This window comes from Alosa sapidissima, chromosome 21, assembly GCF_018492685.1.
Source record: "Alosa sapidissima isolate fAloSap1 chromosome 21, fAloSap1.pri, whole genome shotgun sequence".
Lineage (NCBI taxonomy): Eukaryota > Metazoa > Chordata > Actinopteri > Clupeiformes > Clupeidae > Alosa > Alosa sapidissima.
The window spans coordinates 29,186,776-29,200,470 of record NC_055977.1 but is presented as its reverse complement, the minus strand read 5'-3'; the positions used below and the strand labels follow the sequence as shown (position 1 = coordinate 29,200,470).

Sequence of the window (13,695 nt, the reverse complement as noted above, 5' to 3'; positions counted from 1 at the left end):
CGTTGCGTTAGTTTGTGTCGGTCGGACTCAGGTTCACACCAAATGAATCTGTCCCGAGACTTCCTAAAAGAGGTCTAGCAAACACTGGTGAGCAAGCAACCTGAAATAAATAGATCCAACAGTCTTGTTGAAATTAATTATGGGAGTTAAAGGAGAACTCAGCATCTTTAAAATCATGCCCCCAGAGTGTAGCACTGTAGCTGCCTGGCTACTCTAGCTGTTGGCTGCAGCAACTCGAGCTACTGTAGGTAGCACCGATTCATAGAGACACAGAAATCGCTGGAGTTTTCCTTTTAAGATCACTTACAGTAATTGTGGGTAAAATTAGGTAAGATTAGGCTAGATTTTGAGTACCTAATCACAACATGGCATGTAGCCTTTGTAGTGATTAACTGTGCAAAGTTTGACAAAGAGTGTTCAACTGTTCTTGAAAATATAGTGGACATACTGTGCCATGATGGATGGAGCATGCATGGACTATAGAAATACTGTGCCATAATGGATAGAGCATATGGACAGTATGCCTGCAGGGCCCACTCATGCGTACAGTGCCATAATTACCATAAGACCTTTTGTTTAGTCGGCTTGACTTGAGAAAGCAAGAAGTGGTACAATTCAAATTCTCAATGATTTCATGTGCTATATGCATGTCAAAAACATCTGTTTTGGCAATTCATGACAGTGCTGTTGGCAACAAGCAATCAATAATCGAAAGTATTATTTCATAATGAAATTCATATTTTTATTTGTGAGGTAAACCATCGTAGGATAACACACATCTGGAGAGATTTAAAACCTTAGGCTGACAAGCACAGAGCAAAACTGCAGATTATTGTATCAAGGTCTAAATTAATAATTATGTTGTCCTTTAAACAAGAAAAAAATATAAACAGAACAAGCAACATACATCATCTTTAAAAATAACCACACAGTTCAACAGAGTAACACAAGGGAAAACTGCCTTAACAAAGAAAATGTAGTTATTCAATGTAATGCACTCAGACATAGATAGTGATAGAAACTATAGGTATTCAGTGTGACATAAAATGAACTAAGAAATAAATTAATAATGACATATTATCAAGATACCAGATATCATCCGTCAATTCTTTATATGTTTTCAAGATGTTCCATTACTGGGGCTGTTCTCTGTGGGATAAAATGAGAGGAATGAAAGATATATCACCTTGTTTTACCCAAACAAATATTACAATAATTACTTACAGTTACATTAAAGCACTACATTAAAACTTACATAGTTTCATAGGTGCTGTCCTTTGTCTTCAGGAACCGCATAGCAAAGAAGCCTCCTGCTTGAAGCACCAGTACAAGAATAATCCCCCCAATGAAGCTGGACAGATCAAAGGATGCCTGGGAGAACTCCGGAGCAGGAGCTGGTTTGGTGTCTGTGGATGACAAAGAGGGATCACAAAAGCAGAAATGGCAAGAAGAAAGAGAGATTTTGTTTTATATATGTGCATACTAAAAACCACACTCACCAAAATGCACTCACCTATGTCAATATCAATATCAATATCAATATCAGTGCCTGGAGAAACATACCCAAGTAAACATCAGGGAGAAAGGGGTCATGGTAGGGAGAGATGACAAACATAGTGTGTTCCATTTGTACTTCCTAACCAGTCAGTGCTTTGGCCCAGGCCTTTCGGCAGAAACTAGCTTTTTTTGCATTTATTCATATAATAGACCAAGTCAACATGTCATAGGAATGATTCAACTGAATATAGACGTTTGCTTGATCTAATGCTTAACCCTTAAAGGTGTAGGTTTTTGAACATTCTAACATAAGATTCTGTTCCGCAACAATTGAAGGTTCTAAAATTCTATGTTGAATTCAATGAACCCAGATATTCTTTAAAACGTACATTTCCAAACATTCCCGTCACACCGGTGTGACGATACTCCTTTACGTCAACCTATTCTGTGCAGTCTAAGCTTACCTGCACACATGTCGGTTTCGTTTAACCTGTTGCAGCCCTGAAAGTCTTCAGTATCAGATACACACCCAGTGTTATTTTCTGAGGAGGAATAGAGAGAATAGTGTGGGGGTGGGGGGACAACAGGCAAATACAAAAATAGATTGTTTTAGAACCCAATCAAACAGAATTTTAAATGAAAGGCAGAGGAGAAAATGTTTAAGTCAATCTTTTAGTGGTATTTTTACTCAGATAGTTGGAGAGTGTGTAAGCATGTGTAAGAATGTGTAAGCACACGCACAAAAACACACACACACACACGCACACACGTACACGCACACACACACACACAGCTCAGGTGAGCACCATGGCATGGATCTAGTGGGGATCATGGCACTGAATATTTAATTATGTGTGTGACTGAGTTCAAAAAGTGTGTTTATGTGAGCAGACATTGTAGTTTGTCATGGAAGACAGATTGTGTCTGTGTGAAGAGTATTGTGTGTGTGTGTGTGTGCGTGTGTGTGTGTGTGTGTGTGTGTGTGTAAAGGAAAAGTAGAGAGTATGGAAGACAGTCTGTGAAGGTGTGTCTGTGACTTTGTGTGTTTGCATGGAAGGGCTTGAATAATTTACTGACTTGATGGTTCTAGAGTTTAGAGGCTCGTATTACTGGCAAAGCCATGCATCACTGAGGAAGTGTATGTGTGTGTGTGTGTGTGTGTGTGTGTGTGGTGTTCATTTGTGTGTATTTGATGTGATATCAGTTTCTGAATTTCTGTCTGTTTATGCAATGCTCACTTATAGCCTAAATTGTGTCTAGACAACATGTGCGTACAGTCTGTCTGACTGCAGTATTTGTTGTGTATGTGTGTGTCCATCTCACCATTGTCACAGATCCTCCAAACACAGCCTGTGTTGTTGAGGGAAAGGCTCACACACTGATCACAAGAATCCATCCGCTTGCAATCTCCATTAGCCACATCATCTGCTGCGAAACAGAAGTAGCAACACAAATACTAATATTGTTTATTAGCATCTGTTACAAGAGCCCATGGAATTTTCTATCCATCCTCTTAGCATCAGATATTTTGCTTCGTCATGCACAAGATTAACTTTAACTAGCAACCAAAACCTCAAAAAGTGTATGTCAAGCCCTTCTTTACCAGACATGAATGCCATCACAACTTCCCTATGAAAACATACTCTTACATTTGTCAAAGATTAACATCTGGAAATGCACAAAAACATTTTACTCCTGATGGAAAAAAAACAAACATAAATTTTGATTTCAAATTGTGAAATCTTGATTTAGTCATTGCCCGCCGACTCAGCATATCATTTGCTGCACTGTTTCTTACCTGCAGTTTGGGCAGTGATCATCTGAATCACCTCCAATGTCAGCAGTGTCCCAAGCAACACCAGCAATAAACCCCTCATCCTAACGCAGACTTACCAACTGTCACACTCAAGCACTCTAAACATAAACGCAAGCCTTTACTGCTTGTGCTGAAGTCCAGTGAATAAATATACTCTAATCGCTCAGAAGAGCAGCATGCACTAAGTTAGACATTCCACAGTTGAGACTCACTCTCCTGATTCTCACTTCTTGTTCGATGATGTGAGAGGACAGCACTGTGTGTTTTGTGGTGTGTGTGTATGGGTGTGTGTGTGTGTGGAGGGTGCATCTTTGTGAGTTCAGCGTCACAGTGACACTGTTGAGCAGGTAATGTAACCGCAGCATGTTACCTGGCAACCCACTCCCCCACCCCCATCTGCCAACACAACTCTGAAAACCCACACCACTGTGACCACCTTACTGTGTCTGCTTGCCAAGCCACACATTCAAAACATAAATGCATACACTCAATTAATATCAAGTAGCCTACCAGTACCAATAGTCTATTTGCCCAAACTCTGCATACATCTAACTAGTCTTAGGCCTACTAGTTACACTGCTGTGTCTTTCAGACAAAGACAGACTGTGTGTATGTAAGAGAGCTGATTATGCCTACCCTGTATTTTGCCTTGCTACTCCTCGCAACTAATTTTCCTGAAATGTGATGTTCAGTAATGTCAGCAAAGATTATTCAATCAACAAACAAAAGGCTATCTGTCTGTTGATAGCCTACATTATCTGCTTTATTTGTAAAATCCTTCACCTCATTATTTCCCATTACAACCATGCTATCATCGCATTTTAACACACGTGCTGTTATATCATCGAAGAGCGTGGTTGTAGTCTAGGCTAAAATGCAATGTAGGCTAAGAAACGTGGGTATGGACACGACAAAGGTATGGACGCGTCACCCGACACTATTCTTTCAAAAAACATCTGCTGACACACACAACCTGCTACTCTGAAGCCTACGTAACGATGTTTGATTAGCCTACTAACCGCTCCGCGTCAACTAACTCTCGCTCACGTCTAAAGAGACCACAGCCTATCTGTTGTCATGAAGACTGCAGGGAAAACAGGCTCATCGGAACCGTCATTCCTTATATGGTCTGGGCTAGGAGGAATTCCATCCGGCTTGCCTTAACGATCTCGCCCACTGTCGGACACCCCACGTAGCCACCTTTCTGAGCATCCCTCGAAGAACGGGAATCCTTCAGTGCAGGCATGATGGTTTAGGGGCGTAGGCTATCTCAGAAATGCAAGATATGTCGATAGAATTGTGCGACGTATTTCATTCTGAGAAGTCCTGCATATATTGTTTAGGTAGACTGTTCCAGTCTTAGTAGCCTTGCTTGATGGTGAAATAGAGACGCATTTAAAAAAATGCTGCATAGGCTATGATTGTACCCTAACATAACAATTTAGCCATGACCATATCATAAAAGATTCAATCCTCACCGATACATTTATTGCAGGAGTAGGCTATATTCCCCTCTGACAGTTTATTCAGATTGCCTATGAAAAATAGTTAATCTGTTATCTGTTACACGAGTGTGAAATAGATGTCTTTCTCCCCCATCCATTAAAAGAGCTGAACTAAATGTAATGTTTCGGAATAAGGCTAATTTCTCTAAGCAACGTAGCCTAGCCTAAGTCTGAATGACAGTCAACTTCAGCACCAAGGAGAGCGGTGACTCACATTTAGCGTGAGGGAAGCGGGAAAGACCGCATGTGTTTCTAGTTGCTTACCGAAATTGGCCCACTGCTCACCTCACTGCAATGGGAGGAGCTTTGAAGATGCGGATTTTATGAATGAAATGACACAATACCATTCAGCCAGAGAAAGGCTTCTGATTGGTTAAAGGTCTTCTGGAATCGGGTCTATTCTATCGCCCACCTTACTTGAAGCCAGACACATTCTGGCGAAAGCATTGGAAGCCGACGTGCCAGGACCTTACCGTGGGGACAAAAACGATGATACAACACCCAAGTATTTTTCCAAAAAAATAATCCCTGGTAGATAGCCTACTGTATGCCAAAATCTCTGCTAAGAAGAAAGCTCCTCCTGCACCTGCCAAACGTTTTCGTTAGGACGGATTGTTCCCCGAGAAGCTTGCGGTAAGTGTTTATCTCACAGTGTTCATTGTATGCTATTGTGTGAATGATCAAGTCTTTGTACCAGACATTCAGACAATTTCGTCTCATGCAGATGTTTCAGGCAGGGGACATTGCTTAACGTTCCCACGCATTGTAGTTGGCTGACTGTTCTTCACGTATCAAATCGAACATTGACAGTGACTGAGGTAGTAGGCTGTTTGCGCTTTAATTTCCCTTTTAATGGTAAACTCAGAGAAATTCTTACACAAATGCTGCTTTACCACTACCTAGTGAAGTCTAGTGCCATAATATTTTCAGTCACGAAAGATATAGTTGGCAGGCAGTAGGCGAAGGTGATGGGTGTTGTGTAATATGTCTGCTCTACCCCCTCCCATCAGTGCAAAAGGCTTTCAGGGATAGTTTTAACAGGTAGTCTTGCATACTAAAAGGATGACAGGAGAACTGTCATAAAAATGAATACGTGGACAGCACTTTATCAAGCAAAATCAGTCATTTAACACCTGTGTTATGAGTGATAGGCTCAAATATGAATCATTCTGCATCTTTCTCTGACAGAAATGGACGTGAATGACTCAGGCCTGGCATGGTTGCAGCAATACCCTCCGTCCTTGAACTCACACTCTGAGGTTTTCACTCCTGTGACCCTGTGGGACTACGCTGAATGTCTGTCTGGCATCCTGATCTGCTGTGAAAATGGAATTGTTGTGGCAACCATTTTATCCTCCCATCTGCTGCGAGCACCCATGTTCCTTCTCATCGGCTCACTTGCGTGGGCAGACTCTCTGGCTGGGGTGGGTCTCGTTCTTCGCTTCCTGTCACGCATAACTGTGTATTCGGAAGTGCTCTCACTAGCCAGTGTGTGTGTGTGTGTGGGTGCCCTCAGTGCGAGTGTGTGCTCTCAGCTGGGCATCACCCTGGACCGTTTCCTGTCACTACGCTGCGCGCTGACGTACGGCTCTCACACACACCGCACACACACACGTGCCGCGCTCGCCCTCGCGTGGTTTCTGGCGGCACTGCAAGGGGCCTTGCCACTGCTGGGTGTGAGCTGCGTGCTGGACTCCCTCTCGTCCACGCACTTCAACGCGTGCAGCGTGGTGCATCCCCTGACGCGGATTCACCTGAGCGTCCTCTGCGGCGGCTTCCTCTTGATCCTGGCGGTGATGCTGCAGCTGAACGCGCACATCTGCCAGGTGGTGCGACGCCATGCCCGGATGATCGCCCTGCAGCGCCACACTCTCCCGCACGCACACACTCCCAGCCGCTGCCGCACGCACACCCTGGCGCTCGGCTTTGCCACCTTCGCCAGCTGCTGGTTGCCCTTCACCCTCTACGGTCTCCTAGGCGATGGCTCAGCGCCAGGTCACTACACCTATGCAACACTAGTACCTGTAGCAACACACTTACTGATCAACCCGCTCATCTACGCCTACCGCAACACGCACATCCGCAAAATCCTGCTCAAGGCTTTTGGCTGTTCCCACACACATCTGCAACACACACACACACCCAGTGACGTCTGACACAGTGACGTCTCACACTACATGATCTTCTAGAACTGGGAAACTGATGGATCTCATGAACACTTCACTGCCAAAGGCTGCTGCCAACACCTGCCCCTAAAGAAGAGGTAGAGAGAGCTGGACAGAGCTTAGCCCATCGGACCTGTGCCTCATTATCTCCTGCACTTTATATAAGACAGACTGATGTTAACTGAGAACGACACTGCTGAAACTGATGAGTAGTATAACTACTGAAATGGTGCTAGTATACCTGATGAGTCTGTGCAGCTGTCTTAGCTTTAATGGTTTATAAGAGAACATTGAAGTTTGTCAGCATGAATGTAATTCATTTGTCTATTTATTTTGCTATTTTATTACAAAAAAATAAAGCATCTGTTTTTTAAACAAGCAAAGTCTCAAAAATGTATTCATAAAGGTTGCTAGATGAAATGAAATGGCCTACTGTGTATGCATCCAATACTGCATAATCAGTCAAAGTTACTTCAAAGTTTTAATCAAATTCAGCAAATTGTTTCTCAGTCCTCCAGCATTCAGTGTTTGCACTGAAAAAAAGCCCTGTCCATGTGAATGGTAAACAGTGGGCCCTATCTTGGCGATCTGAAATGTCTGGTCAGAGGCGCAAAGTTTAGACATTTAAGGCGTGTCCAGTCCACATTCTTTAATTTAATGGCGCGATTTTGCGATCAAATGCTGGCCCAAAAAGGGTTGTTCTTATGTTTCATAAGCAGTCATGGATGTGTTTTGGGTGTAACATCCTTTAAACCAATGAGAATCACATCTGTCATTCCCTTTAAGAGCCATCAGCACAACATCAAACAGCCTGTTGGTATTTCGAGACAACACATCTGAAGGAATCTGCTTGCACTATTCCACTAGTAGGCTACTTGCTTTACTAAAACCTGTGCGTGACTAGCAGAGTATAGCCTTACCCTAATAATGTTCGAATTACTGAATAAAAATCCTAAGTTGTTTGGGACTGGTTGCTAAGGGACTTTTTTGCCAGGCCACACTTTATGTTGTTAATTGCCACACCGCTGGGCGCAAGGTTTAATAAAAGGCGAAAAATTCATCACTGAATGGGGGTACGATATGAATATGACTCACCACTTTGCGCTGGGTGCATGATAGGGCCCAGTGGCTTGGACAAAGCCCTACACAACCTCAGCCAATTAGCACGGTGCCTCAGCAGAGTGAAGTGTGATCTAATTGGGTATTGAGCTCAAAGTTACCCTAGATCACAAAGAGAATAACCATGTTTGTAGGTGATAAAGAAAAAAAACATTTAGTGCTGATCCCTCTGGCCTTAAAAGGTGCCATGTGTAAGAATTGAGGTAAAAATATCCAAAAAATTAGCTACACGCATCAAAAGAATGAGAAGAAATAAGGACGATGATGTCATTAAAAAAATGACAAGGTGTAGTGCTGCAGAGATATCAACCTGAATTAGCATGCTAAATTACTAGCCACAGACCGACAAGTGTCATAATACCAGTTTCTGCCATGGGAGGCGGTATGCGGGCAACATAACCGGTCTCAAGACCGATTTCTGCTTTCGCGGACTCGACTCGGACTTGTTCCTTCAAAGACTCGGTCTTGACTCGGTCTCGGACCACAGTGGGAAGAGAAGGACTCGTAATTTCAGACCGAGTCTTCGAGACCAGCGCATTTTTTTATGTTCATATATTAAAAAAAAATGAAAATGAAATTTCACGGCGGCCACGTCTTTGCCCCTTGCGTTGGCCTTGGTGCCCCCTTCTTTCAATATTCTGCTTTGCGTCCGTTTAATAGCGATTTTTATTTAGCCTATAGCCTGTCAAAATAATCACAGCGCAAACTAATTCAGTCTTACACAGTGGAGAAAATGACAGCGCATGGCAAGACAGAAAGTGCGTCCAAACTCACCCATTCTTCTCAGTTGAAATACTTGCAATCGTTAAGCCTACTCATCACACAGACACATGTATCACATCACATGAAAGAGCTTTTTCTCAGCTTTTAAACGATGTTAGCCGCTAATTGCTGTGGTGAACGGTTCGCGAGAAAAGTAAATGTGTTTAAATCGTTCTTCATGATTTCATAACAGGCCAAATACAATAAATGTTACAAATATTGCCTAGGTATAGGTAAATATTAAAATCAGAGGATATACAGCTGAATAAGAGTTTGTGAAAGGAGTCTTAATGATCAAAAAATGCTAAGCATGCATCTAGGCTATTTGAGTTTCTTAAAGCTGAGCTGTGCTTAAACTGTTCAATACATGATTCCATTACAGGCCAAATATAAAATAAATATAAATATTAAATATAGCCTAGACATCTAAATATTAGATGATCAGATGATTTACAGTTCTATGTAATATGTCATGTTTTTGTAATGTTTCATACAGTGATGCAGGTCTACTGCTGTGAATAGGCTAAATACAACTTTGATTATTTTTATAGCCTACTACTGTATAGTTAACTTTGGCCTTTGTGCCCCCCCACCAAATATGCCCAACTGAAGACCAAGTGGCCTTGCCCCTAAAATGGTGAAATTCCAAGCCTGGGCCTAACTGTTGATTATTAATTGGGGTGATATTAAATCATGAATATGAAAACTGACATGTTTTTATGGTCTTGGTCTCAACTAGCTCTCGACTCCTAAAGGACTCGGTCTCGACTCGGACTTGCTTCCTCAAAGACTCGGTCTTGACTCGGACTCGACTGTATTTGAAAACCAACGGACTCGGTCTCAACTCGGTCTCGACCCTTCAAAGACTCGGTCTTGTCTCGGACTCGGCATAGGCGGTCTCGTCCCCATCACTAGCACTTTTAAATTATTTCAAGCAATATGCCATGCACATAATGTTTAAAAGTTCAAAGAAGCCAGAGATAATGAAGCACACAGGCAAAAGGGAAAACATTAATTTGGTTTATTTTTTTCAACTGATCATGTAGAAAGTCTCAACAAATATGCAAATGTTAGATGTGAAATATATATTTTTACTGGTTGTCTGATTACAGACTTGGCAGAACAAAGGGGCTGACATTAAGCTTTGGCTTTGAAAGTTAAGGCACTCAGTACATTACAAGGCACTTTCGAATGTATCTTTGGATTGGTCCCCACTTGGCGACTGTCACAAACAGAGCCAGTGAAACATTTGAAAACACAATCCCATGCTGCAACACTGGGGACAAGGGGAATAATGCAGGCCAGAGCTACACACATGACAAAGGCTAAAGCATTTTGTACAAAATAAAAGAATAGATAAAAAAGTTATTTTAAATCTTTTGATTCTTTCTAGAAAATATGTCAATAAAGTGATTCACACAGGATCTGTGTGTCTGAGAAAGTGTGTCTCTCTCTCTCTCTGTGTGTGAGTGTGTGTGTGTATATGTGTGTGCATCAAAGCAACAATTATGAAGTCATAAACTTCATAAAGTCAGTAAGAGCTATATCTCCAAACAACCAAACATGCTCAACTTACTCAAACACAGACATACACACACACACCATCTCTTTCACACACATACAACTATTCCATGAATCCCACACAGTTTAAAATAGAATACTTGTCTGCAAATAGGCATTATCTGCTCAACAGTCAGTCTGCAGAAATCTGGTCTAAAACCAACAGAAATGGCTGTATGCAAGTGTCTTACACTTAAGTCTTATCCCCCATATGTCAAGACACTATAAAACCAATTAGACTGCCTATTGCAGATATGTGAAAGAGAGCTATAACAACCTGTTTTATGGAAAAGTGATAAGTGGCACTCTGTGAGAAGGAAAATAATCAGACAGCTGATACTGCAATACTGTCAGTATAAGGGAGTTGCATCTATAATTCATGTAAATTAAGAGACCTTAGGCAGTCGCTGAAAAATATACAGTATATTAGGGGAACAATGTGTTGTCACCTGACGTTTTGTACTGTCTATCAGCTGATGCCTGAACAGACATCTCGCCATAGTTATACAAGATACATCTAGGTTGCAGGGATATAAAAAAATCCCATCACCCTATGGATGGTAGTATCAATACATGCATAACAACAATACTCAAGATGAGAACCAGGGTTCCATCAGTTTTCTTGCTGTGGATCTTTCCTTTCCAAATATTTGACCATTTAGCCTGCTTTATTATTTGGATGACTTGGACTATGTTGCCTCTGTGTAGGGATGGGGAGGTTCTATTAGATTCACCTATTTGGTTTAAATGGTGCAGGAAGGAATCACTGGCCTGGTTTTTAATGGAGCTAACATACAAGCAAGTCAGCACAAACACACATACACACAGAAGTATCCTGTCAATACAATGCTGCTGGTTACTCTTGAAGGTGAACTCTAATGATAAAACAGGTAGTGTGAGTGAGATCATGTGCGCACACACACACACACACGCATACACGCATACATACACACACACACACACACACACACAGATAGATGATCAGTCTCAGTCAGACCAATCATCATCGTCAAACTCAGAGGAGTCATCCTCAGAGTCACTACACTCTACAGCAATACGGCGGGACAAGATGGCAGCCACATCATTGCCCACAGTGTCCCTCTTCTCTTGTTCCCGCTGCTCCTCCACCTTACGGAGGTTGAAGCCTAAAACATGAGCACACGTGCAAGCACACGTTAACACAGAGAGAAAGAGAACAAGTGCACAGTATTCATGAAATTATTTCCAAAGTTCTCAAGATAGCATGTCGTTACAGTGTATCTGGCAAATTAAGGGCAAGAATTGATACGATGCGAAACTGAAACATCCAAAATGAGCCATGCGCATTTAATAAACATCCATGTGTTACCTTGACGTATAGCCGACAGGAGATCACTGCGTGTTGCATCACCAGCAGGAGCAGGCTGAGCTTTTGGTGGAGCTGTGCTGGGGGCTCCAGAGGAAATCGGAGCAGGAGGAGGAGGTCCAGCAGAGGGGGGAGGGGGAGGACCAGGTGGGGGAGGAGGGGGAGGAGGAGGTGGTGGGCCTCCAGCAGCTGGAGGAGGCGGTGGTGGTGCAATCCCTGCAAGTGTGGGGGGAGGTGGGGGAGCAGGAGGAGAGGTGCCATTGGGAGTAGAAGTTGGGGTGGAATCCCAGCCAGGTGGTGGAGGGGGTGGGACCATGCCACTCGGTGGAGGAGGAGGTGGGGCTGGGGGTGGGGCTATGTTAGATTGCAAAGTAGGAGAGGACGCCATTGGAGGAGCTGGAGGTGGGTGGGCTGGACTTAAAAGGCTGCTGCGCTTCTGAGGCTGACCTCCAGGATCAGAGTACCTGAGTGGGAACAATGTATGGTCAATTCTATCATCAACTGACCCAAATGTCAGCATACACTTCACATGTGATACAAAACCATTATCAGTACAGTCATTTTGGAACGATAACGAACGTCGACCTGTTTTAGTGTCACCTGACTGAATTATTTTGACAAAATGGTGCACATTTGGAGAATTAGGCTATTAGAATGAAATTAACTAACAGTAACTGCAAAATTACAACATAGATTTTGGGATTTTGACCCAATCACATAATGCAGACCGGCCAACCTTGAAGAACCTCGAGCCAAGAAAAAAAATTGCTCACATCGGCCTTCATGCAGGCAGCCAAAAACAGACATAGCCATACTCGCAAGACACATTTTGGATAGTGACCCATCTTTAATTAATTTAATTTAATGCAAACTGAATATTTTACAGTAGCTCTATAATGTTGACAATCTGTTTTAGAGCATAATCCTGACCTATGAAAAACACTTTTGTTGATAGGGACAGATGTGGATATGTTGTCCATTTTCTTATATGTGGCCTCTATTCCATCATGTCTGGTATTATTACCTCTTTTCAAGCCATTATTATTAAAGATTTATTTTGTAAAGAAATACATCCATCACCCATGTTATGCCAACATATATAACATCTGCTGTCGTCAGTGTGCAGTCTATCCCTTCACTCACAATAGCCTACATGCTTTGTTTTTAAATGTTCAATTATTACCTGCTGACTAATGCAAATTACTGATTGCTTTAAAAGAATTTCACTCAGTTTCTTTCAGATCGCGGTGTCTTTCTGCCATCTGTGAGGCTGCAATGATTAGGCCTACATTATCCCAACTACAGTGATAGGTGTGTGATTTCAGTCTGGAAGCCCATTATTTGTTCTCGCTTGTTTTCACGCTAATAATCAAGAAGAAGGATCTGCTCCAAAGAAAAAACAAATTGAACACTTATCAATGAGCAGCTCAAAATATTTAGCCTAGGTCCACTTTCAGACTCGTTGTTAATGGCTGCATTTTGCCTTGGAAAGGTCCGTGCTCTATTTAATTAATGCCTTTTAGTCATGAAAACTTTAACCATCAGCTGAAACAAGTGGTAAACAAGTAATAACTTTCCAAGACAACATCAAACTATAAGGCCTAAGTAAATTTACAATTGCACTTAGTGGAATATTTTTAGTTTAGCAAAACGGCAGCTGGGGGGACGCAAACTCACCTCATCAAGTCTTTCATTTAACCCACCGTTGTATAAAGAAAAAATAACATAAAGAGAGGCCACTATGCTTTGCCGGTCATTCTCTCTGTATCTCATCCTCGCATGAAATAGATTTGCGGGAGATTCTAATTCACATGCTGAAGGAGCTTTCTGGAGAAGTTGGATGTCTGCTCGCTTTGCGTAGTTTGAAGTAAAAAATCGTAGCGGCATACTTTGATGTGAAATTGCTTGGTTGCTAGGCAAAATGCG

General features: G+C 42.2%; 3 protein-coding genes across 8 annotated transcripts in view; 1 reads left to right on the top strand and 2 right to left on the bottom strand.

Moving 5' to 3' along the window:
• The window catches only part of wasf2 (WASP family member 2), a 29,207-nt gene that overhangs the window by 7,213 nt on the left and 8,299 nt on the right, over nucleotides 1-13,695 (bottom strand). Inside the window, exons 8-9 of one of the 2 annotated variants that reach the window (XR_006026163.1) lie at nucleotides 11,773-12,233; nucleotides 11,109-11,569 (exon numbers count right to left, since the gene is read on the bottom strand). Coding sequence is in view for 1 of the 2 variants with exons in the window: in XM_042076900.1 (XP_041932834.1) it covers nucleotides 11,412-11,569; nucleotides 11,773-12,233 (619 nt within the window). In the remaining variant the exon portion in view is untranslated. Of the gene's footprint in view, nucleotides 1-9,870; nucleotides 11,570-11,772; nucleotides 12,234-13,695 lie in introns of those variants that run through there. The other variant, XM_042076900.1, reaches the window with a different exon arrangement.
• Nucleotides 762-4,263, bottom strand: cd164l2 (CD164 sialomucin-like 2). Of its 5 annotated transcripts, XM_042076907.1 has the most exons (7): nucleotides 3,950-3,966; nucleotides 3,296-3,411; nucleotides 2,821-2,925; nucleotides 1,962-2,039; nucleotides 1,514-1,549; nucleotides 1,256-1,406; nucleotides 762-1,149 (listed from the first exon to the last, which is right to left on the bottom strand). In XM_042076907.1, exons 2-7 carry the CDS (start codon nucleotides 3,372-3,374, stop codon nucleotides 1,134-1,136), a joined length of 465 nt encoding a protein of 154 aa, XP_041932841.1. In that variant the 5' UTR covers nucleotides 3,375-3,411; nucleotides 3,950-3,966; the 3' UTR covers nucleotides 762-1,133. The 5 variants fall into 5 exon arrangements, with proteins under 5 accessions (XP_041932841.1, XP_041932843.1, XP_041932840.1 ...); XM_042076909.1 differs by having other exon boundaries at nucleotides 1,500-1,549; nucleotides 3,296-4,263; XM_042076906.1 differs by having other exon boundaries at nucleotides 3,296-4,263.
• Nucleotides 5,270-7,300, top strand: gpr186 (G protein-coupled receptor 186). Its single transcript, XM_042076902.1, has 2 exons — nucleotides 5,270-5,451; nucleotides 6,007-7,300. Exon 2 carries the CDS (start codon nucleotides 6,009-6,011, stop codon nucleotides 6,972-6,974), a length of 966 nt encoding a protein of 321 aa, XP_041932836.1. The 5' UTR covers nucleotides 5,270-5,451; nucleotides 6,007-6,008; the 3' UTR covers nucleotides 6,975-7,300.

Excerpts from the sequence above, each read along its gene's own strand:
- cd164l2 (XM_042076906.1), bottom strand. The coding sequence starts at position 3,374 with ATGAGGGGTTTATTGCTGGTGTTGCTTGGGACACTGCTGACATTGGAG. Across the intron at positions 1,550-1,961 it reads CGAAACCGACATGTGTGCAG|GCACTGATATTGATATTGAT; the intron begins GTAAGCTTAGAC and ends ATGTTTCTCCAG. Across the intron at positions 1,407-1,513 it reads TGATATTGATATTGACATAG|ACACCAAACCAGCTCCTGCT; the intron begins GTGAGTGCATTT and ends TGTCATCCACAG.
- gpr186 (XM_042076902.1), top strand. The coding sequence starts at position 6,009 with ATGGACGTGAATGACTCAGGCCTGGCATGGTTGCAGCAATACCCTCCG.